The sequence below is a fragment of the Triturus cristatus genome, chromosome 4_2 (assembly GCF_964204655.1).
Source record: "Triturus cristatus chromosome 4_2, aTriCri1.1, whole genome shotgun sequence".
NCBI classification, from domain to species: Eukaryota; Metazoa; Chordata; class Amphibia; order Caudata; family Salamandridae; genus Triturus; species Triturus cristatus.
In genome coordinates, this window is record NC_140586.1 from 437,266,779 (window position 1) to 437,290,230 (window position 23,452).

A 23,452-nucleotide genomic window follows, 5' to 3' on the forward strand; every position below is an offset into this window, starting at 1 on the left:
TTCCACAACCAACCCAAGGTCATTACGCTTTCCCCAATATAAATTCAATATGTTTCCTCCAATATGATTGGATGCACTGACCCAGGTGTCCCCCTTGACTCTAGCCGTATTTGGCGTTATTACGGGACAAGCGGCATTCGTTAAGGGTGTAACACCGGAACACAGATTTCAGTCTGTAAACAAACGTGCGTGCTGCGCGACGGCAAAAGTAGGCTGGCGAGTGGGCAGGAAAGGAATTTTAACAAGCGCGCGATGGCAAAAGTAGGCTGGCGAGTGGTGTGCGATGCAGTGCGCATGGCAAAGGAAAGCCATGGGGCTGAAAGCTGGCGGATGCGCGCGTGCACGCTCGCGTGAACACAAGCGCTAGGCCAGCCAGCAGCACTTTGAAAACTCACCTACAAAATGTCTCTCCGGGCAGCGCATGCGCGCTGACTCAGCGAGACCTAAAAAAGGAGTAACTCACTGACATCAGAACAGTTAGGAATGAATTAAGGTCCCACCGAGGCAGGATGAAGGTGGAAACGTATTTCAAACCATTCAACAACCTATTTACAACAGAGGGTTTGAAGGACGACTGATCTGGTGACCTCAGAAAGGCTGAGATGGCAGAAAGACCGACCTTTAAGGTGCCCAATGCAGAGCCCTGACAGACAAGAGAAAGGATAAACAGAAGGACCTAAGAGGGGGGAGCAGAAAGAGGTGCATCCTGTTTCTCTGCACACTATGCCACAAACTTGCCCCAATAGAAGGCGTATAAATTCTTGGAGAAGGAATGCCTGGCTGCCAAGGTCACTTTGCAGACTTAGGGCGGAAGGTCGAAAGCTGCCAACTGACGCTGCTCAATCTCCATACAGGTGGACCATTGACAGGTTCGTGTGGAGAGCCCTCCCCTGCTGCTATGACAGAAGATCCTCCTGAAGGAGCAGCCTGACTGGAGGACCGATGGCCATGCTCAACAGCTTTGGAAACAAAACTCTTCAAGCCCAATTCGGTGCTCACATTTTGTCCTGATGATGAACTCAAATAACTGAGTTCGAAACGCCGTCGACCCTATGCAACTCGAACCTATTTTGTACTAATTTAATTTAAAATGGTTCTCAATTGTTGCCAATGCGATGTTCTCTTTTAAAGACTCCACCCTCACCTGCATGTCACGCTTTCTTGTCACTAAATATGTGAGCACTTGAATTCAATCTTTGTTCAATAAATAAGTGTCATACACTGACCTCTCCTGTCCCTTGTTCCTCTATATTAAGTATCAATCTCCACATGTGAGTCCTTGAACCTATACTAAATCATCTCGCCCTCCTAAGGGCTTTTTCATTTCACTGGACCTTCTCAGGCCAACCCGAACCATTGTTCTTTTCCACATTGTATCACCCCAGGTTCGCATAAGGGGTACCCTTGTTCTTTAAAACACACGGATGACTTGGGCCCAGTTGTTCCTGATCTTCTTGAGAACTCTGGGCAGGAGTGGTGTTGGTTGAAAGGCGTACAGGAGGCTGGTGCTCAACTCAAAATAAAAAGTGACTTTGAGCGACAGCTGCCTTGGAAACTCCAGGGTGCACAACTGCTGACATTGCACGTTCTTGGCGGTGGCAAACATATCAAATCAAGGCTCTCCCAACTGATGAAAGAACTTGCACCACCTCCAGAAGGAGGTGCCATTCGTGATCCGCTAGGCATCTTCGGCTGAGTTCACCCGCCAGGTGTTGAACCACAGGGGTATGTCCTGACTTTCCAGCCATGTCTAGAGATGCACGGCCTCTTGAGAAAGGGTTCACTATCTCACTTCGCCCTGTTTGTTGCAGTACCACATGATGATGGTGTTGTTCGTGAACACCTGCACTAACCTTCCCTTGATGGAGGGTAGAAAGGCTTTTAATGCCAGCCGGACCTCCTGGAGAGCCCTAAGATTGATGTAGAGTCAGGATTCTGCCAGAGACCAGAGGCCTCTGATCTCCACCTCTCCCAGATGGCTGCCCCATCCCAGAAGGGAAGCATCTGTCACCACTGCCATATCTGGTCAGGGAGAGGGGTCTGCCGCTGACCCAACTGTGGTTCGTTAACCACCATTGTACATTTTTTGCAGTTCAGTTTGATATCTAGACCATGTCGAAGAGATTCCCCTGATGTTGCGCCCACTGGAATTTCAGTTCCCACTGCAGAGCCCACATTTGCCAGCGGGCATGTGTCACATGATGAGGCCCAGCAGACTTGGAGTCAGTCTCTAGGATAAATGTTGAAACATCGGTATCATAGCCTGAATATCCCAGACTTGCCGTTTGGGATATGCCAGAAACTACAACATGTCCAGAACAGCTCAGATGAAAGGGAGCATCAGTGTGTGACTTTGGCACATTGATAGTGAACCCAGCGAGTGCAGGAAGGCTGCCATAGTCTGGAGGTGGAAGACGAAAGCCTGGGACGAGCCCACCTTCAACAGACAGTCATCTAGATAGATGAAGACAGGCCACCCTGATCTCCCCAGATGAGCTGTAATCACCACCATCACTCCAGAGGGGGTGCTGGTAAGGCCAAAAGGGAGCATGGTGAACTGAAAGTGCTTGTCACCTACCGTGAACCATAGGTGATGCCTGTGGGCAGGCAGGATGGCATTTTGGAAGTTTGAGTCCTGCAAGCCCAACGCAGGGCCAGAGCAGACAGGACTTGAGCAAGCGTGAGCATTTTCGACTTCCACCTTCTGAGAACTAAATTGAGAAGGTTCGGGTCTAGGACAGGACAAAGGCCTCCAACCTTGGGCACCGAAATGTTGCTGGAATAACCACCACAACCCACTTCTGGCAGCGGCACCCTCTCTATGGCTCCCTTGGCCAAAAGAGTCACCACTTCCTGGTGAAGTAAGGAGAGATGGTCCTCCATCAGCCTGTAACAAGTGGGTGTCATGGGTGGCGCGGAGGGGAAGGAGCCCATACAAACAATCTGAATGTTACTCTCCTCCAGTGGGGCAGGTGATGGCATAGCCTGCATCCCAGTGAGTGCCCATGATGGTAAGAGGACACACTAAAGATATCTGGAGGCTGTGGATGCCATGGGGGTTGTGGATTGGCCCGACTCATGGGACGTGTGAGTACTGCGTCCTCAGCCACACAGAGGCTGGGACGATTACACACTGTGGTGGCTTGGCAGCTAAGGAGGTGGCTGGAAGCCCCTTCCATGGCAACGAAAGGAGCAAAAGGCAGACTGGAGTTGGTGAGGGGCCAAGGAAAGGCCAAAGGACCTAGCCGTAGCCCTGCTATCCTTGAAATGCTCCAGCGCTGAGTCTGCCTTCTGTCCGAAGAGACACAAGCCATCAAAGGGCATGTCCATAAGAGACGCTTTGACATCCCTGGAAAAGCCAGTTTAAGACAGCCAGACATGGTGCCATAAGGCCACCAAAGAAATTGCTCCACCCAGTGAATTGGTTGCATCCAGACCATGTCGGAGCATGAACTTGGCTGCATCACTCCTGTATGCAAAGGTGTGGGGGAGTAGGGCCCAGGCTTCATGAGGGACCATAGGCAGCACCTGCGCAACCGAATCCCAAAGTGGATGGGAGTAACAGCCCGAAAGGCACGCGGTGTTCACGGACGACAGTGCCAGGTTAGAAGAAGAAAACAATTTCTTTCCTAGGGTGTTCAGTCTCTTGGATTCCCTAACTGGTGGATTGGTAGGGAATGCACAAGGATTTATACTGGAGGTGGTAGCTTGGACCACTAAGCTCTCTGGTGTACGGTATTGTGTGAGGAAATTGGGATCCCCTGGGGAGGGGAAAGGCAGTGATTGTCCTGTTCACAGAAGCCCCTGTGCAAGGTTTGGACCAAGCCGCTAGCACGTCGATCGTGAGGGCTTCATTAAATTGGAGAAGCAGTTCTGAGGGGGTCACTGCCGGCTTAAGCACCAAAGTCAGGATGTTAATCTTAACTGCCACTAAGGGTAGGCTAAAGTCCAGGACCTCAGACGCCCTTCTTACCACCATTGCAAAAGAGGCTCCCTCATCCATAGGTGGTAGGAGGTGAGACCATGCCAATATCTGGAGAGATGTCATGTCAGCTGTCATCCGCAAAGTCCTCACATCAGTCCATGTTAGGGTCTAGGAGCCGGTATTCTGTAGCGACGCTCACAATCCTCCGAGTCATGGTTCATACTAATAGAGCTGGGGCTTCATCCTGGAAGGCATGGCTCTAGTTGGATGACGCCCCTACGGCTCTGTGGCAGAGTTGGGGATGAGAATGGGGACGCACCACCGGGAGCGTTGGCAATCAAAACCTGAGCCGGTCTGGATGCCTCTGTGGATCCAAGGGGCCCGACTGGCACTGGGGAACAGAACCTCCAGCAGAGAACCAGTGGGGGGCCCTCCCAAACCCTCCGAGCCTGTAGGCACGCCAGCAGAAATGGGTCATCAAATATGAGATGCATGGCCACACACAGTCTGGCACAATGCTCTCCGGCTCCCAGAAATCCAGGGAGGTGGGAGGTGCGGAGCCGGTCCAGGATCAATGCGGAGCCAGGCATTGAATGGCGGCACTCCCTCATCCTGTCGGATGAGTTTGACAGTAGTGGTAAAGTTGAAGACCTCTTCAATGTCTTTTTTATTTTTTCTGTGGGACTTACCCGAGGATGACTGAGTGCGACGAGGATCTTGGGGTCCACGATCAATACCGGGACCTTCATCTCGACCAGAATCAAGACTGTCATAGCATCGCACCTCGCGCAGCAAGAATCTTTAGGGAGTGCTCTCTGAAGGCCTATAGGTGCATGGTCGCGCTAGAAGCACCAGAGGCAAACAAGATGCTCATCCCTCACCGACCTCTGCCGGCGACAGGCGCTGCAGGCCTTGAAGCATGCCTTCCTAAATGACATCTTGCCACACCTGAAGATTCTCAAAAAGACTTCGACAAAGAGTTGAAAAATGTCAGTCAAAAAATGACTGGGGGTAGCTCTCTCCGGATCTGAGCTGACTGATGTAGAGTGAAAAGAACTGACTTCAGGGCACTGGGGGGGCGCCTCTATAGGTGCCATGCAAGTCACTTTCAGCGTGGACAACAGTGCCAGACAGAGTCGAATAACACCATCTAACAGCGCGCAGGAGTACTGCTCATGAAAACATTTACGGATCCAGTCTGACGTTTGAGGAAGATTTTAAGGTAAGGCATCTGCGGCTAGAAGTCTCTATAAGATCATATTCCCGAGCACTGGGGGGGATATTGGCTAGATCTTTCAGTTCTGTGGATAGTCTTGACTAAAAAATTATCCTCCTCTACCACATGGAGATGGAGTTTCACTTTTTTGTGCTGTGCTACTTTTTGTATGACTGCATGGTGGTCGGTGTTATTATATGGTGGGGAGGCCTTACCAGTGTAGGGATTTAAGTCAGGCTCACTGTCAGAGTCAACACGTTAACTCTACCAAGGCTCAATATCTTCCCTGGATGGGAGTGGGTCAAGGTAGGGGTCTTGGTGATCATAGTAACTGTCTGGGTCTAAATAGGTTATATGAGAGTGAGAAAACAACTCTGCTGACTTAGGCAGTAAAGGTGTGCGAGGCCGAGATTGTGATGGTGGAATTCACAACCTTGGGTAGGAGGCTGGGGTCTATTTGTTGACGCTGACCCCACTTTTGTTCCATAAATCACTGCAGTAGCAAAATGAGTCGACATATGTATCACTCTCTTCTCAGGAAAATCTTCAAAAATCTCCACATCAACCCCAACGTTGAGATGATGAGAGCCCTCATACTGGCACGAGTGCTGAATTATCTACTTTTGTCCACTCTAGAATCTCATTGCTAGACAACAAAGACTGTAGAAGCAGGCAGACAGATTGTGCCTTTACTTTATAAATGGGACAGCATCAAACCTACCAAATGTCAGGATTAAATTCAAAGTCACAGGGAGTATTCTTACAAAAGGGGGTCAAAGGCCACTGTTGCCTGCAGAAAGTGATACCTGATTAAGTCTTTACCAGTGAACCTCTGCTCAACATCTGTACACTGGCTTAAGCAACAATCCATCAAGCAAATTAAAAAAGGAGGGAGATCATTGGGTGCCAAAGGGCAGAGATTTGGAAATGCTCTGCAACCCAACTTGAAATTTTAATTATAATACAAGTGGTTCAGGAACTTTTAGAAAAACGTCGGTTCAGGCATGTTTGAACAAAACTGAACATCGGACAAGGAGGTCAAAGGCTCAGTTCCTTTATAATATCATGAAAACACCTAGCACTTTTGACTGAAGGGGGACCCTGGAGCTTGCACCCCCCCCCCCCACACCACAGGGGCTTATGTTATGCCAGTAGGCGGGGCAGCTGTATACCGCCAAGATGTGGAGAGGGTCAATAAAATCTTCATGATGGCAATGCTAATACATAGAGCCAAGAGGTTCTGCTGGGTCAAGAACCCCAAATCTGCCAATCAACTTGTCCCATGCTGCAGGTATGAAGAGGTGCTTTTCAGCGCTCTCTGTGGAGGTCCTGCCCCCCTAAGGCAGTGATTGGTTGCAAAAGCGCCTCCTGCTGCGCTGTAGTTTGGGGGATAAATTTCTCTGGGTCTGCCAAGGTCCTACTGGGTCAAGCACCCCAAATCCGCCGGTCATCTTTCCCGTTTGTGTTTAGTACCTAAATACCTGCACACATTAAACTGTGTTTGGTTAAGTTAATTGACACAGAGTTGGTGTAAGGAGATGGAGGCTAGAATTAAAGAGTGGAGTGGGGTAGCAGTTTTACATAATGAATTAGGACTCATGGTTAGTGAAGTACAAGATTGCTTCATGCAAATGGTATCAGAGGTGTTCAGATGGTGTATGGAGGTATGACATGGATACAGAAACATGGTGGCAGATCATATGCAAGGAAGGATGGTGGGAGAGGGATTTATAGACATGCAATGGATGGTGATGGGGAAGAGATTAAAGAAGGAAATCTTGTTCAGTATCATGCTGGCTGGATGTTTTTACAAGTTGTGTAGAAGTATCTAGTGAGTTCTATTTATTTAGTTATATGTGATACTAGCTTCATCGGGTGAACTCATCAGTGATGTCATTGAAGTTCTCTCGTTGGAGACTTAGACAATGAAGGAGAGCATCTGTTGTAGATAGAGCAACAGGTATTTGTGTTTCGTCTTATTTTTGGAAATGAATCCTAAGCATGCTTTCTGATGCTTGTGATGGGGATAGCTAAGTCTTAATAATTCTTCTGAACTTCAAGTGGTGTTTTGTCCCCATTATCTTTGCTTGGAGAAAGACTCCATACTTTTGCAGCCAGTATGGGGAAGGAAGTGTCTCCAATGGTTTCTGTTGTGTATAGAGGAATTATAAGGTGTGCTGGTGTTTGTGTTGTAGCCTAGTTTTGTGGATGAGGCCCACATATGCTGTTTAGTGGTTATGTTAGGAATAGCAACATTTTAACTAAGCTTTTCAATTTAAGATTCTCTTCAGTTGCTCTTATGTTCGGTGAATTCCAATAGTTTGGCAGCCTTAACAGAGAAGGAAGTGCCTCCAATTGATTGTTTCATGTATCATGGAGTTGTTGTACATGGTTGAGCATGAAACTTAAGTTCCTCTGTTGGGAATATTTGGTGACTTATTTCTTAAGGAATTAAGGATCTTTACCATTCATTGCCCTGTGAGTGATGCATAGCAACTTGAACAAGGTTCTTCTTGCAACAGGTAGCCAATGTAGAGCCTTCAAAACAAAGACATATGTGCAAACGTATCTTCGCATACAGTAGTAGTCTAGCTGTAGCAGTCCGAATTCTATGCACCCTTCTTGTAAATAAGAGTGTGGAACAATGATACAGACCAGTAGTGTAATCCACTGTTGAGAGGAGGATGTAGTAAATTTGTTTATTAGTTAATAAAACCATAAACATTGATTAGAACATACAAAATTAATCATATAAGTAGATAAATAGGTAAAGTCTTGAAGAAAAGTTATCAATCATGGTAAAGCACTCGATCTCCCATAGACGGTAGTCATAGAAACAGGGTTTGCTAGGCCGCCATTAAGCAAGTCAAGTATAAAGTGCAAAAAATGCTTTAATTGTCTCAAACTGGGAAGGCCCTATCAATGTACAAATTTCAGAGAAAGTGCTGACATTTAACCAGGATTACATTTGGACATCGGTTTTTGGTACAAAGTTACTGGGGCCGCAATTATTATTATTATTATAATAATAATAATACTTTGTTATTTGGTTAAATTAAACCTTTACAATCTAAAAATGGGGTCAGCAATATTATGTCACATTGGTCAGCCTGGTATGTATGGCATATTTATTATTCCTAGGTATAAGCAGTGCAACCTTAATTAAAAGGGCAAGCTTGATTGTAAGGCATTTTTTACATGAATAGTGTAATGTGTTAAGTCAAACAGATGGAATCACATGAAATGCTAAATCGAATTGATTAAGTAAATTGTCCACAGTGCGTGTGCTGTAAATGTTCCATGGCCTGTGTGCTTTGCCAAATGCATTAGTGCTTAACATTTGATTTAAGGTAACTTAACACAATTTTATGCATAATTGTAAACCCCCCTCCCCCACCACCTTTTTCCTTTTTTTTTTTTTAAAGAGAAACATATACTTTGAGTCCTTTCTTAAAGTGCTGTTATGACGTGCTGGAATATTTCCTTAATACGAGGTGATATCCCACCTGAAGCCTGTGGTGCTGTTCTGTTTGCAATAGGTTCCAGAAAATGTCATAGAAGACTCTCGGTACAAAGTTGTAAACAAATGGTGAACTTTCAACCATGCCTGGTTGTTGCTCATGGGGTCACATTTGTTTTTTCCAATTAGAGAATTTCCAAGTGGAGAAGTGTGGCTCACTGGTTAGAGAAGGCATACCCTGAAGCAGAGGTCAGACCCGGGACCAGGGTTCAATTCCAGACGCGGCAGGGTCTGAGCCCAAGTGTCCACGGACTCGATAATTCTCACTTCGGTGCCTACTCAAATCATGGGTTCACACTCTGCAACTCTGGGCAATAGCTTGCTTAATCCCCACTACGGCCCCCCGCGACGGGATGCCTGGCTTTCACCTTGGGGATGCCCAGAACGGGTTATCTCACAGGGAAAAAGCCAGGACGGGTTCCCAATGCAAGCGCCGAGATGCCCAAGGGTAAGTCAAGCGCTATATAAGAACATACATACATACATACATACATACAATTACTTGGCTGCTATGGCCAAGAAATTCACTGCTTTGCATGCTGGCTGAACCGGAGACTCTCCTAGTAGCTTTATCACAACCAACTGACATTATCTTATTTGCCATGGTCTTAAGAGTTGGACGTAGTAGTTTCTTCCCGAGTGATAACGCCGAGCAGACGCACAATAGGTGCAAAAATGTTTCATTACTGTATCCGCAGAGACAACACTATGTGGTTGACCAGATCTGTTTTGATGTCAGGGTTAAGTTTTTTGATGAAGACTCCCAGCCTTATTAGTAACAGATTGTGCTTCTTTGCCTCGGAGAAGTGTGCCGAAAGGTGTGGTTGAGGTTTCAAAACGTTATATGTGGGCAGGACCACCCACGCTTGCTGCCTGGTCTACTAAAAGTGATTGATGTTTGTCTGATTTATTGTTTTTCCGTTTAAACACTGGGTACTCTGTAAGAGCGGAGGAGTTATGTTGCTTAAAACCTTTGAGGGAAATCCAAGTGTGGAAATGTGATTAAGTGCCATCTTTCTTGCATAGTATGCCCCCCCTTTTTGCTGAATTGCTGATGTACTTTGACTGAGTGCGCCCTGGGCTCCTGCCAATCAGGTGCCCAGGGCCTGTGTTCCTTCCCTAAAAACTGCATTGAAGCCTCAACCCAATAGGCATCTCTGGCCACATGTCAGCCCCTGGTTAATGGTACCCTAGGTACCCAGGGCCCTGTGACCAGAGAAGGCCCCTAAGGGCTGCAGCACTTATTGTGCCACTCTTAGAGGCTCTGTGACCTGACACACACACACTGCCCTTACAGGCTGAGTGTCTTGGTGCAGAACAAAACAGAGTCGACATGGCACACATCCCTGTGTGTCATGCCCACAAACACACTGCCCTGGCATACCTCAGTCACCCCTCTAGATGGGTGCCCCATGCCAGTGTTGTGGGTACAGGTGCATGAGCCCTGTACCCCTACAAGTACCCAGGTCCATTCCTGGGCACTGTAAGTGCAGTGCTGCCATTAAGAGTATATGGTGCTGGGAAATCGTCATCACGAACTCCACAGCACCATGATGGCTGTACTGAAAACTGAGAAGTTTGGTATCAAACTTCTCAGCACATTAAACCCACACTGATGCCAGAGTGGGATTTAATGTAAAGTGCACGACAGAGGGCAACTTAGGAGTTGCCCCCTGAAACTAACCAACAATCCGTGCTCTGACTGAGAGGCTGCATAGGTTGCCACCCAGCAGACATGTTGCTGGACCCCTGGGTAGAGAGCCATCCGCTCTCGTGGGTCTGCAACAATGCACATCCTGGGCGAGGTGCTAGGCCTCCTCCCCCAGGATGGGCAAGGGAAGCTTCAAAGGCCTTTGTGAGCTTCTCCAAGCCACTTGCTGTACTCAGCAACTGGCCACCACCGGTTCTGACCCCCACTCTGGTGGGAAGATCGGCGGGAAAACCCAAGTGAGGAAAGGGGGTGTGCCAGCCTCTGCCAATCCCACTCCTCAGGTGGGGGAGGCGAGGTGAAGCACAACTCCGGGCTCTCGCCATCTTGAAGATGGGGAGCCCTACCCAATTAGGACTAGGCTCCCGCTCCCCTCCCACTGATGAGTGGCAGGATAGGGGGTGTACCCACCCCAGGGAAGGGACCCATTGGTCCCTGACCTTCACCTACCCGTAACAAGAAGAAGATCAAGAAGAAAGAAGACCTGCCGTGCAGCTGCTAACAAGAGGACGAGACCAACTGACTTGGCCCCAGCCCTACAGGCCTGTCGACCCTCGAACCTGCTCCTGCTAAACCCCGGCGTCTCCAGTGTCCAGCAACCTCAAAAACCCTGGAGGACCTGACTGCCTTGCTCCTCTAAAAGACTGGGACTCCCACGAGCAGTGGTTCTGCTCAAACAAGCAACAACCCCTGGTGCCAATCCAGGAACCGCGAATCCAGCACACTCTGCACCCGTCGAGCCCGGCCTGTGCCTGAGTGAACAAAGACCATGAGGACGTCCCCCCAGCGAGCCCGGCCTGTGCCAGAGTGAACAAAGACCATGAGGACGTCCCCTTGGTGACTGTGAACAAGAATCCAGCACCCAAGGACCGTCCTCGATGCTCCTGACGACGCCTGCAGCCTCAACTCCGGGGACCCCCCCCCCACTGCGACCAGCAGAGGGTAAGATTTCCCGACGCCAAAAGACACCTCTGCACCGGGTGCCCTGCGGCCCCCTGTGCCCAACTCCTGGGTGCCTACCTAACCTACAGTTTCCCAATTTACCTCTCGAAGTGGTGGTCACACCTGAAGAATCTCCCAGAGGAGCTTGCAGCCTTTGTTCGTCTTGCAGCTTTCCCACTGAAATACATTGAGCGCCCAACGGCTCAAAAGCACCCTGCACCCATCCGCCCGAGTGCCCCTGGAAGTGCAGCATCTGTCCTATCCTACTTCCCCACTTGCCCTGTGTAAGTGACCAGAAGCCCAGCTCCCACAGCTGCGTGGCCTGCCTGCTAGCAGCCACCAACCAAAGGACCCCCTGCCCGCCATAGGCTAACATTGGGCCTACTCTCTCTGCACCCGGCTGCCCCTGTGCCGCTGAGGCTGTAACAACTGTACCTACCTGACCCTGAGAAAAGTGTTGAATTTTGAAACATACAAATATCCCTTAAAAATCGCCGGTATAACAAAAACTATTTCTTTCAACTGTTTACAGGAGATGCACCGGGACTGAATCCAGGATCCAGCCGAGTAAGAAAAACCTATGCAAAGTAATTGATATTGTGTTTACTTTAAAATTCTCATTGAGCTCAATGTTATAATTGTGTTTAACTTGTGTTGCCTATTGCAACAACTGTAACTATTGCATTTAAAAGTCTATTGCTTATTTTAAGTATTTAACTAAAGCATCTCATTCTGAGAAAGTATTTTGATACCTACTTGTGGTTCTAAAATAAAACAACTATAGATTTTTATATACAAAACAATTGGCATAGAGTTCAGTTCTTGAGTGTGTGAGACCATTTGCTGACTGAGTGTGTACAACAAATTCTTTACATTGTCCTCCGATACTGCCTTACTGTTCGACCAAGCTACCACTTTAGAGAGAAAGGTTATATGTAACTTTAGCCTCTGCCAAACCTCTGGGGACTGTGGACTCAGTGCACACTGAACCTTACTTTGGTGCAGTATATACAGAGCCACTTTCTTACAGGGAAGATGTGTCAAAATATTTTTAGGGCGCAGAAAGAGGATTTAGATAGTGTATTCACTTGTGTGTTCACTGAGAGATGAAAATCTGTGAAAACCTCAAGTTTACATACCTCTTGAGATTTTTTGGGCTGGGACTCAGTTCGCCTGAACAACTGCCTCAGTGAGTATTTCAGTTTCTGAAGCATTTAGTTTGAAGCTGTTTCAAGTCATCCACTGGTATATTGCTTAGCGACAACAGTTTGCAATATTGTCTGTGAGTCGATATAAATGTAACATGTAAAATCAAAACTTCTGGTTAGCTCAGATAGCGGTTTCCTGTAGATGTTGAACAAAAGGAATGAGACAATAGATCCTTGAGGAACTCCTGTTTTTATGTACTAAGTTTTTAAATAAAAGGAGGATTCATTTGTCTTGCTGTATAGATAACATGTTAACCAAGCAAGAATTATGCCTTCAATACAGATTTTGTTGAGCCGGAGCACTATGGTATCAAGGTGGACCATTTCAAAAGCTTCTGAAAGGTTTAGAAGCAGCAGTATTTTAGGTCTTTCCAAATTATAATCATGTTTGAACCAGTAACCTTCTAGGTCAGAGTCCAGTTTGCTGATTCGGATCAATTGATTTTGTTTACTGAGAGATCTGGAGTCCAGTTTAATGGTTGAAAGTAATGAATATAATTTACTTGGAGGAATGTTGCTCTTTACACTAATTTAAGGAAAGGTCCATAAGCTATTGGTCTGAAATGTTAGGGTCTTGGAGGGAGGGAGTGGGACAGTTAATCTTTCTTTAAAACCTCTAGGAGAGCTCCTGTTGATAAGGAGTTGATGATTATATTTCCTATGGGGATATCTACTGGTGTTGATAGCAGAGTTTTTCTGATGATTTGAAGAGGCCAAGGGTCCGATGGACAGCTGGCTGTGTGGCTGGATTATACAATAGTCTGATTTTCAGCCACTAAGGTTTCCTGAAAGGACATGAGAGACAGCAGTTTATTTTCTACGGTGGTTATTTTTGGGTGTCTGATTTCGGGGTGAATTGCTTTCTTAAGTATCAGCTATGTGTCCAGATTGTCGGCTTTATTTATGTAATGAGCATTACAAAGATCTTTGAATTTGGCTATGTTGTTTTGGCTAGTTTCTGGATTATGAAATTCAGAGAGAATGTTAAAGAGATCTTTTGAGGGGTATCATAGATCCTACTTCAGTAGTGGGATTTTTTTTAGTCTTTTTTCATTACTGATTTGAGAATTCTACTGTCTGTGTAAGTACATCTTGCCATGAGTGTTTTAAGGATTTTTACCAAAGTGCTTTACTTTTCGAAATTTGTCTTTTTATCTTTATTAATTCTTGTTCATCCAAGAAGCTTATTTTCTTCTTGCACTGTTTTGACATTTTCTTCAGGATGAGTATCTTGAAGGAGGAGGTTAACCACTTTCCTACTGAGTTTATTGTTTTTATATCAATGTTTGATGATAGCTGAACTTCCAGATCTTCCATGTTAAGATTGCTCCATAGTCTGTAGGATGATGCCATGAAGTGGAAGTTGGTCAACTGTTATTGTGGAATCCTGTAAGAAGATCACAATGTGGTGATCATTTCAAGTAAATTGAGTGATTCTTTGGATAGTAGTTAGTTCTGGATTGCAAAAGATGACATCCAAGGTACAACCTATTATATGAGTAGGTGCAGAGACTATTTCTTAAACTGCGTGTGCCTTGGTTGAAGCACATTAGATTTTTCAAAGCAGTTTACGTCACCAAAGTTACATATATTGGAATATTTACCTGCTATATCTCTCTCCAAGTCAGGTTTCTGTGATGACTAGACTGACCAGATCTGTGTCTGCCATTTTATCAGATAAATTATAACCTTAATTTTTTACTGACAGCTTTTTTATTTAAAAATGTAGTACACCCTGTGTTTATATGGCATTTATTAAGGCACATTACAAAACAATAGAATAGCAACATAATATAATAGTTATATACTAGCAATCATTTTCCCAGACCCGTGGAAACTTGCAAGGTTTAGCTAATGCAATTCAGAATAGCTGGGCAGCTTGTCTACCATTAAGGCTGAGTTTCCTTTTTTTGATCAGTGGAATTAAGTAGATCTTTGTAATGGGACACGTTTCAAAAGCAACTGATACACTGTTCAGAAACTGATATACATGTGCATAGCAAGGGAAAGAAATAGCATTGCTTTTATATAGATAATATAAGGGCATGCCTTGGTTTCCACTACTGATAAACTATAAAGACATAACAATGTGGTGCAGAAGCTAATGTAATTTCCTGGCACTGACACAGGCAACTCAACCAATTGCAAAGACAGCAAATCCACTCACTTATTTCACAGCCCACATTGCCTCTAAAGGGTACTTTTAAAGCTAAAATAATTATGAAGTATGCATTTTTTTTTAAAGTGCTGCACTTAAATTCTACTCACAACGGACATCACCAAACCATATGTAGTACAGTTTAAGTAACATAAAACAAAGATACCTTTCGCTGGTAAATAGCAATCCAGTCTGTAGTAGCAAACCACTTGTGATTCTTTATGTCATTGACACCATTCTTGAGATTTCCATATCGCTTGGTCAAGTCTACTTGTAGAAGATTCCTTAGTAGATCTTTTAGGTCTGAACTGAAGTGTGATGGAAACCGTACCTATATAAACATAATCACACATTATTATCCAAATAATGTGTCCTGTCCAAAAGAAAGGTAAGCAAAATGGAATAAAATGCCCATATAAAATAACAAGGATATTTCGGTTCTCCAACATTTCCAAGAGAAGGCATGGACACCTTCACTGTCTGCAAATCTGCCAATTCAATTAATTGATGCTTATTTTTCATTTTTCTAAAGTGCTGCACAAATTTCCAAATAAATTACAATTTAGTTAAAGGTGGCTTAAAAACAAAAACTGGTTTAAACGATAAGTGAATTGTGGAAAGATACCAGTGAAAGGAAGAAAAGGATACTGGTTTTCAGGACAAAAGGAAGCAAGCACTGGTAAAGCCAAAAGGTCTGGCAAGGGCTGCCAGCCTTTTGGTTTTGCCAAGCCTTTTTTGTTTAGTCAAGATTCTTGCAAAACTTTATAGTGGGAGATGCAAAGGGCGCTTGTCAATCTAATAATAAAAAAAAAAGATAGACAGAAAACTGGCTAAAAGCAAAAATATTTTTGGGGTCACAAAAATCTTATGTTGCGACAGTAGCACCCACCAACTTAAGGGAACTACTTTTTTTGTGCGGACGTGCTCCTTGCCAGAATACTGCCAACTCACAGTGAAGAAAACCAACAGCTAAAGTGGGCAGACCCACTTTTCCATGCTGTATGCAGTAGTGGGTGAAAGAAAAATGTGAATAACTCAGTGGATGAAATGGGCTGACTTGCAAGTATGTTCTACACATAATTTTAGTAAAATCTATAAGTCTTGGGCAAATCTAAAAAGCAGAATGCCCAAAGCAGGAGAGAAGGTTCCACAGTATAGGCACATTAGAAAAGAAGGAACTATAATGACAAATGGTGTATGGGTGAAAAGGTGTGGGAGTTAAAATTGAGAAGATTGACAAATACAATGAGGTGGGACACCAAGGGTTAGTAAAGAAAAAAAGTAACAAGGCAAGGGCAATTAAGGCACTGGAAAACACAAACAGAAGCTGTAGATTAAGAAAGAAAAGAAGGCAGCACAACAGAGCAGAAGGGTGAGAAAGATGAGAAAAGAAGGCATTTAAGAAGACAGATAAAAACATTGAAAGCATTTTCGAGGGCAACTGCATACAATGATGAAGAAAAGAGGAGAGGCAGTACAATTAAAGATAAGGAAAAGTGGGGACTATCAGAAATTAACAAATGAAGGCAATCGTAAATATGGGTAAAACCGATATACATGTCCTTCAGACTATGGATTAACTTGTATGGCCAGAAGCATAATTTCAGGAGATATATGCTGGAATGGGTTTCAGACTTATTGCACAATTTAGGTTGCATGAGGAAGACATAAGATGCGTGAATAGATGCAAGTGCAGATTTATTTATTTATTTAAAGTTTTAACAGAGCGCTCCAACCACAAATTGTAATCTAAGAGTGCAGAGGAGTGGCTAAGCAGAACACAGCTTAATAGGGTATGTCATGAAGTAATAAACCAAAGATGGAAGAGAAGTTATCCAATAGCTGGACAATTAAAATGTCTCTACAGGTAGAAAGCTTTGAAGTGGAGTGGCTATAGAGTACATATATCAGTCTTAGGCATAGGACTGGCAAATAAAATTTACATTTAGGAGGAACGCAAAAGTCTGTGAGTGGCCAAACAAGTTCTAGCCAAGACAAGCATTGGCAACGCGATAATGTCTGGCCTTGGAAGTCAGTGCAGTGATTATTTTTTTATTGCAAGCATATGCCACAAACATAGCTTGCAATGAAAATATGAAATAAAAATAAATATATCACTGATGTGTCCATTTTACCAAAGATATATATTAGAATAAAAAGCATTACAGGTTTGTCAAGCATTGTATTATTATTATTGCTCAAATAGCAGGCAGTTTCAATGTCACTTACACACTTTGTAAAAACAACTTTAATAAGCATTTACAATGCAATCAGTCTCGCATTTGTGAGAGTTTGAGCTATTGGCATTGTAATTGACAATGCCTTATATTTATGTTTTGAAAATCTGCTTATAGTCCTTGCTTGCAAGAAGCAAGGCTAGCAGTAAAAAATGGGCAGTTACTGTCAACCTTGCTTCTTGTAAGCAAGGACTACAAGTACAAAGTGTGTGTTTACGCAGCGCTTGCAGATATTCAAACACACAAATAAAAGGCATCATTATTTACAATGCCTATAGCTCAAACTCTCGCAAATGAGAGACCGATTGCATTGCAAATGCTTGTGTCCTCCAGATCCACACACGAACCTCCAGATGGTCCGGTGTGGTCAGAGGTGCACTGATCGAGCTTTTAGAGGTCACTATGCCGGGATAGTTGCGCACAGTGGAGAAAGTTGATTGTCAGAGTACTACAAATGTCTCAGTATATCTGCGGGTGTCTTAGGACTGGTAAATCAGTGAATACTGCAGTTCAGGACAGAGGACTTGATGGGCGTTTGCACAAGGAAAATGAGCATATAGGTGCATTGCTTGAGCTCTGTTACCATTTCCTTACTTCAATTGCAGTACAGGCAGTAGGCTGGGACAGAGGTGCATTATGCGGACTCGATGGGTGCGTCGCACAAAGAAGGCAGGTATAGAGAGGCATTGCATGAGCTCTGCTGACGTTTTAGTACTTGGTGGCAGTACAGCATGTAGATCAGTAAAGGCGTTTTTTAAGAGAACACAATCTGTGGTGCACAAAGAAAGTCACTGATTTTCATTCCCCTCATTAATGGCATGCTCCAGACGTTGGTACCTTTCAATTTAGAAAGTGTTACAGCCTTGCTTCCGACAATTCGAAGCACTACATGCGCGGCCAAAGTACAGCTTATAGACGGTCTAAGCTGCGGCCATAAGTTACCTGCATGGCTGTGTATAGCTGCGAGCCCGCTCGAACCCCCGCCCCCACCCCTCCCCCGCTCCTCAAAGTGATGTTCGAGCATTATTTCTCAATTCACAAACAGACATTTCCAATTACTGACCGGCCCCTGTCCACCTTTTCAACCAGCATGAAATCATAAAAAGACAGGCTCACTCGAAGGACATGCCCCTAACTCTTTCAAACACACCATCATTTCTTTAAAAAATAAACAATTTGAGTGAATCTATTAGCCATAAGCTGTAATGCACGGGAAGCTCTAGACTACCACCTAACTCAGTAAAATTGGACACAACGTGAACGAGGGATTGGAGGCAAGAATTCGGGTGGGAGCTGTGGGGGAGAGCTGGAAACCCTGGCGTTGCCACATCTAGGGCTCTTAACACCACATAATTCATAACAGAGCAGTCGGGTGCCCCCGGGGCATAGGATCTGCTGGTTGGCGAAGAGTCTACAGCTCAACCGGAAGCGATTCAATTCACAAACACACTTCTCTGGTACAATGTGGAACCACAGGTTCGTACCTGGCTACTCCTTGACTCTAGACCACCCCAAAAAAAGCAGTCACTAAACATGCTTTTTCAACGTGGTATTATTTTAAGGCAGACGAATAGTGATATCCATACATTAAAAAATAAGATCAAGTTACCATGTGATTGGCGTCCCTTTAGAAAGCGCTCCATTGTCCCCACGCGCCTCCAAACACAGTTGAATAACATTTGAGGGGGGGGAGGCCTTGCTCAAAGCCGCGCGCATGCGTTCTCCATACTGTGCCTGACACCGCATTGCTGTTGTGGAATCGGCACGGAGGGGGGCTGTGAGACAGCGTTGGATGCCTTGGAGTAGAGCGAGGTCCTAGTGTGCGTTTTAAGGACTCCTCCTCAAGCTGTGGCGAGGAATCGGTCGCAGCCCCTTGCTTACGCTGGTCAAAATCAAGGCATACGGATGCTATTCTAATGAGTGGTGCAAGTTGGCGAGCCATTCATTTTAAAAAGATGCGCGGGGGCCGTTGTGAGCCTCGCATTTTAAACAGAAGACACGAGGGCGCCATTAAGGTTGTCTCATGCTGTGAAAAAAAACATACGTTTATAAAAAAATAAAAAAAAGAGTTGGCCGAGCGCGCACTAAAGAGAAAAGTGGCGCACCGCCACTGTTAAAGTCCAAGCACACATTGAAAAAATAAATTACGTTGTGACAGCATGTCGTGGCTGCAACAGAAGGTCAGAGAAAGTCTTTTGAGAAAATAGTATTCACAGATTGCAATTAAATCAGACAAAGTAACAACACATGTAACAGGGGGTGTCCTCATGGAAGGTTACAAGAAGAGACAAGGTGGTACTAAGGAGGGACTACTAAGCCTACTGACCAATGAAAAGCCACCATTTACAAAGGACACGGACAGGAGCCAATTAAAAAGCTGGGCGGAATGTGGGCAGAGCTTTATGCAAATATCCTGAATACAGCATGTCTCGAAGAGACAACACAAGTGCTGCCTAGGCGAGACCTAAAAAGGAGACAGAATCAATCCATTGTCCCATGCTGTATGCTGGGGTGGGTGGAAGTAAAATGTGCGTTACAATTTAAAAGACCAATCGATGAAGCCCGCTGACCACAATAAAAAGAGTTGCTTTTATTGTAAATGGCTGAAGAAAGGAGATCCACAGAGAGGAGCTCTCTAACTGGACAGATCTGCTAGCAAATAGTTTGAGCTTGGGAGGACGAATGACCAGTATCTTTAGCGAGGGCTTAGAGTTGAAAGTCTGGTCAGAAAACATGGTGCACTTCTAAAAATGTGCGAATATCCGGAACATAGACCAATGGGGTCAGAGAAACCTTGTGAAGGCTGTGGGGATAGCTGAAGCTTGTGCATATGAAGGAATTGGTCACAGAGATGACCAGGACAGAGGTAAGCCACATAAGTGCCATGCCTTTCACTTCTAGATGCAAGAGTAACCATTCAAAGAGGACTGACAAGGAGTTCCAGAGAGGAGGCCTAATCCTGTGCACGAAGTTTAATGGCCTTGGAGATGGAATAGATTTATATATAATTTATATCCATAATCTTCTAAGAAGTTAAATACTTTGCCGGCAAGTGACACGGACAAAACTTTTGCTGGATCAAAGTAATGCCTGAGCAAGTGCTGCTGGGAGTGAGTGAATATACACTACAGCTCAATAATACATTTGAGTCAAGCTTTTAGGTATGCCTCCATCTAGATTAGTCTAGATTGTGTGTAAATTGTGGCAGCAGCCAAAATATGCATTCTGCGTCAATGGCAATCCCCCATGCCCCTACAACAAGAGGACTGGAAAGTGGCGATGATCCAGACAGCGACATTCGAATGCGTAATTTACAAGCGGCAAGCCCAATCCGAGGTGTTCATGAAGACATGGGCACCTTTCCTATGAGACGATCCCTAAACACGTTTTTAACGCATCTAGCGAAAGAGGCATCCAATCCAGTCGCCCACAATTGCCCCTACCAGCTGAGTGCAAAAGGACTGTAAGCCCTCACCCAAGAAGGCATTTAAGAAGACAGATAAAAACATTGAAAGCATTTTCGAGGGCAACTGCATACAATGATGAAGAAAAGAGGAGAGGCAGTACAATTAAAGATAAGGAAAAGTGGGGACTATCAGAAATTAACAAATGAAGGCAATCGTAAATATGGGTAAAACCGATATACATGTCCTTCAGACTATGGATTAACTTGTATGGCCAGAAGCATAATTTCAGGAGATATATGCTGGAATGGGTTTCAGACTTATTGCACAATTTAGGTTGCATGAGGAAGACATAAGATGCGTGAATAGATGCAAGTGCAGATTTATTTATTTATTTAAAGTTTTAACAGAGCGCTCCAACCACAAATTGTAATCTAAGAGTGCAGAGGAGTGGCTAAGCAGAACACAGCTTAATAGGGTATGTCATGAAGTAATAAACCAAAGATGGAAGAGAAGTTATCCAATAGCTGGACAATTAAAATGTCTCTACAGGTAGAAAGCTTTGAAGTGGAGTGGCTATAGAGTACATATATCAGTCTTAGGCATAGGACTGGCAAATAAAATTTACATTTAGGAGGAACGCAAAAGTCTGTGAGTGGCCAAACAAGTTCTAGCCAAGACAAGCATTGGCAACGCGATAATGTCTGGCCTTGGAAGTCAGTGCAGTGATTATTTTTTTATTGCAAGCATATGCCACAAACATAGCTTGCAATGAAAATATGAAATAAAAATAAATATATCACTGATGTGTCCATTTTACCAAAGATATATATTAGAATAAAAAGCATTACAGGTTTGTCAAGCATTGTATTATTATTATTGCTCAAATAGCAGGCAGTTTCAATGTCACTTACACACTTTGTAAAAACAACTTTAATAAGCATTTACAATGCAATCAGTCTCGCATTTGTGAGAGTTTGAGCTATTGGCATTGTAATTGACAATGCCTTATATTTATGTTTTGAAAATCTGCTTATAGTCCTTGCTTGCAAGAAGCAAGGCTAGCAGTAAAAAATGGGCAGTTACTGTCAACCTTGCTTCTTGTAAGCAAGGACTACAAGTACAAAGTGTGTGTTTACGCAGCGCTTGCAGATATTCAAACACACAAATAAAAGGCATCATTATTTACAATGCCTATAGCTCAAACTCTCGCAAATGAGAGACCGATTGCATTGCAAATGCTTGTGTCCTCCAGATCCACACACGAACCTCCAGATGGTCCGGTGTGGTCAGAGGTGCACTGATCGAGCTTTTAGAGGTCACTATGCCGGGATAGTTGCGCACAGTGGAGAAAGTTGATTGTCAGAGTACTACAAATGTCTCAGTATATCTGCGGGTGTCTTAGGACTGGTAAATCAGTGAATACTGCAGTTCAGGACAGAGGACTTGATGGGCGTTTGCACAAGGAAAATGAGCATATAGGTGCATTGCTTGAGCTCTGTTACCATTTCCTTACTTCAATTGCAGTACAGGCAGTAGGCTGGGACAGAGGTGCATTATGCGGACTCGATGGGTGCGTCGCACAAAGAAGGCAGGTATAGAGAGGCATTGCATGAGCTCTGCTGACGTTTTAGTACTTGGTGGCAGTACAGCATGTAGATCAGTAAAGGCGTTTTTTAAGAGAACACAATCTGTGGTGCACAAAGAAAGTCACTGATTTTCATTCCCCTCATTAATGGCATGCTCCAGACGTTGGTACCTTTCAATTTAGAAAGTGTTACAGCCTTGCTTCCGACAATTCGAAGCACTACATGCGCGGCCAAAGTACAGCTTATAGACGGTCTAAGCTGCGGCCATAAGTTACCTGCATGGCTGTGTATAGCTGCGAGCCCGCTCGAACCCCCGCCCCCACCCCTCCCCCGCTCCTCAAAGTGATGTTCGAGCATTATTTCTCAATTCACAAACAGACATTTCCAATTACTGACCGGCCCCTGTCCACCTTTTCAACCAGCATGAAATCATAAAAAGACAGGCTCACTCGAAGGACATGCCCCTAACTCTTTCAAACACACCATCATTTCTTTAAAAAATAAACAATTTGAGTGAATCTATTAGCCATAAGCTGTAATGCACGGGAAGCTCTAGACTACCACCTAACTCAGTAAAATTGGACACAACGTGAACGAGGGATTGGAGGCAAGAATTCGGGTGGGAGCTGTGGGGGAGAGCTGGAAACCCTGGCGTTGCCACATCTAGGGCTCTTAACACCACATAATTCATAACAGAGCAGTCGGGTGCCCCCGGGGCATAGGATCTGCTGGTTGGCGAAGAGTCTACAGCTCAACCGGAAGCGATTCAATTCACAAACACACTTCTCTGGTACAATGTGGAACCACAGGTTCGTACCTGGCTACTCCTTGACTCTAGACCACCCCAAAAAAAGCAGTCACTAAACATGCTTTTTCAACGTGGTATTATTTTAAGGCAGACGAATAGTGATATCCATACATTAAAAAATAAGATCAAGTTACCATGTGATTAGCGTCCCTTTAGAAAGCGCTCCATTGTCCCCACGCGCCTCCAAACACAGTTGAATAACATTTGAGGGGGGGGAGGCCTTGCTCAAAGCCGCGCGCATGCGTTCTCCATACTGTGCCTGACACCGCATTGCTGTTGTGGAATCGGCACGGAGGGGGGCTGTGAGACAGCGTTGGATGCCTTGGAGTAGAGCGAGGTCCTAGTGTGCGTTTTAAGGACTCCTCCTCAAGCTGTGGCGAGGAATCGGTCGCAGCCCCTTGCTTACGCTGGTCAAAATCAAGGCATACGGATGCTATTCTAATGAGTGGTGCAAGTTGGCGAGCCATTCATTTTAAAAAGATGCGCGGGGGCCGTTGTGAGCCTCGCATTTTAAACAGAAGACACGAGGGCGCCATTAAGGTTGTCTCATGCTGTGAAAAAAAACATACGTTTATAAAAAAATAAAAAAAAGAGTTGGCCGAGCGCGCACTAAAGAGAAAAGTGGCGCACCGCCACTGTTAAAGTCCAAGCACACATTGAAAAAATAAATTACGTTGTGACAGCATGTCGTGGCTGCAACAGAAGGTCAGAGAAAGTCTTTTGAGAAAATAGTATTC

The 23,452-nt window shown here is 44.8% G+C and overlaps 1 protein-coding gene across 3 annotated transcripts in view; it reads right to left on the reverse strand.

Annotated features, from left to right (window-relative positions):
- The window catches only part of PRKACB (protein kinase cAMP-activated catalytic subunit beta), a 215,188-nt gene that overhangs the window by 11,678 nt on the left and 180,058 nt on the right, over nucleotides 1-23,452 (reverse strand). For all 3 annotated transcript variants that reach the window (XM_085601938.1, XM_085601937.1, XM_085601939.1), the window contains exon 9: nucleotides 14,844-15,008. In XM_085601938.1, the coding sequence (XP_085458064.1) occupies nucleotides 14,844-15,008 (165 nt within the window). The remainder of the gene's footprint in view (nucleotides 1-14,843; nucleotides 15,009-23,452) is intronic.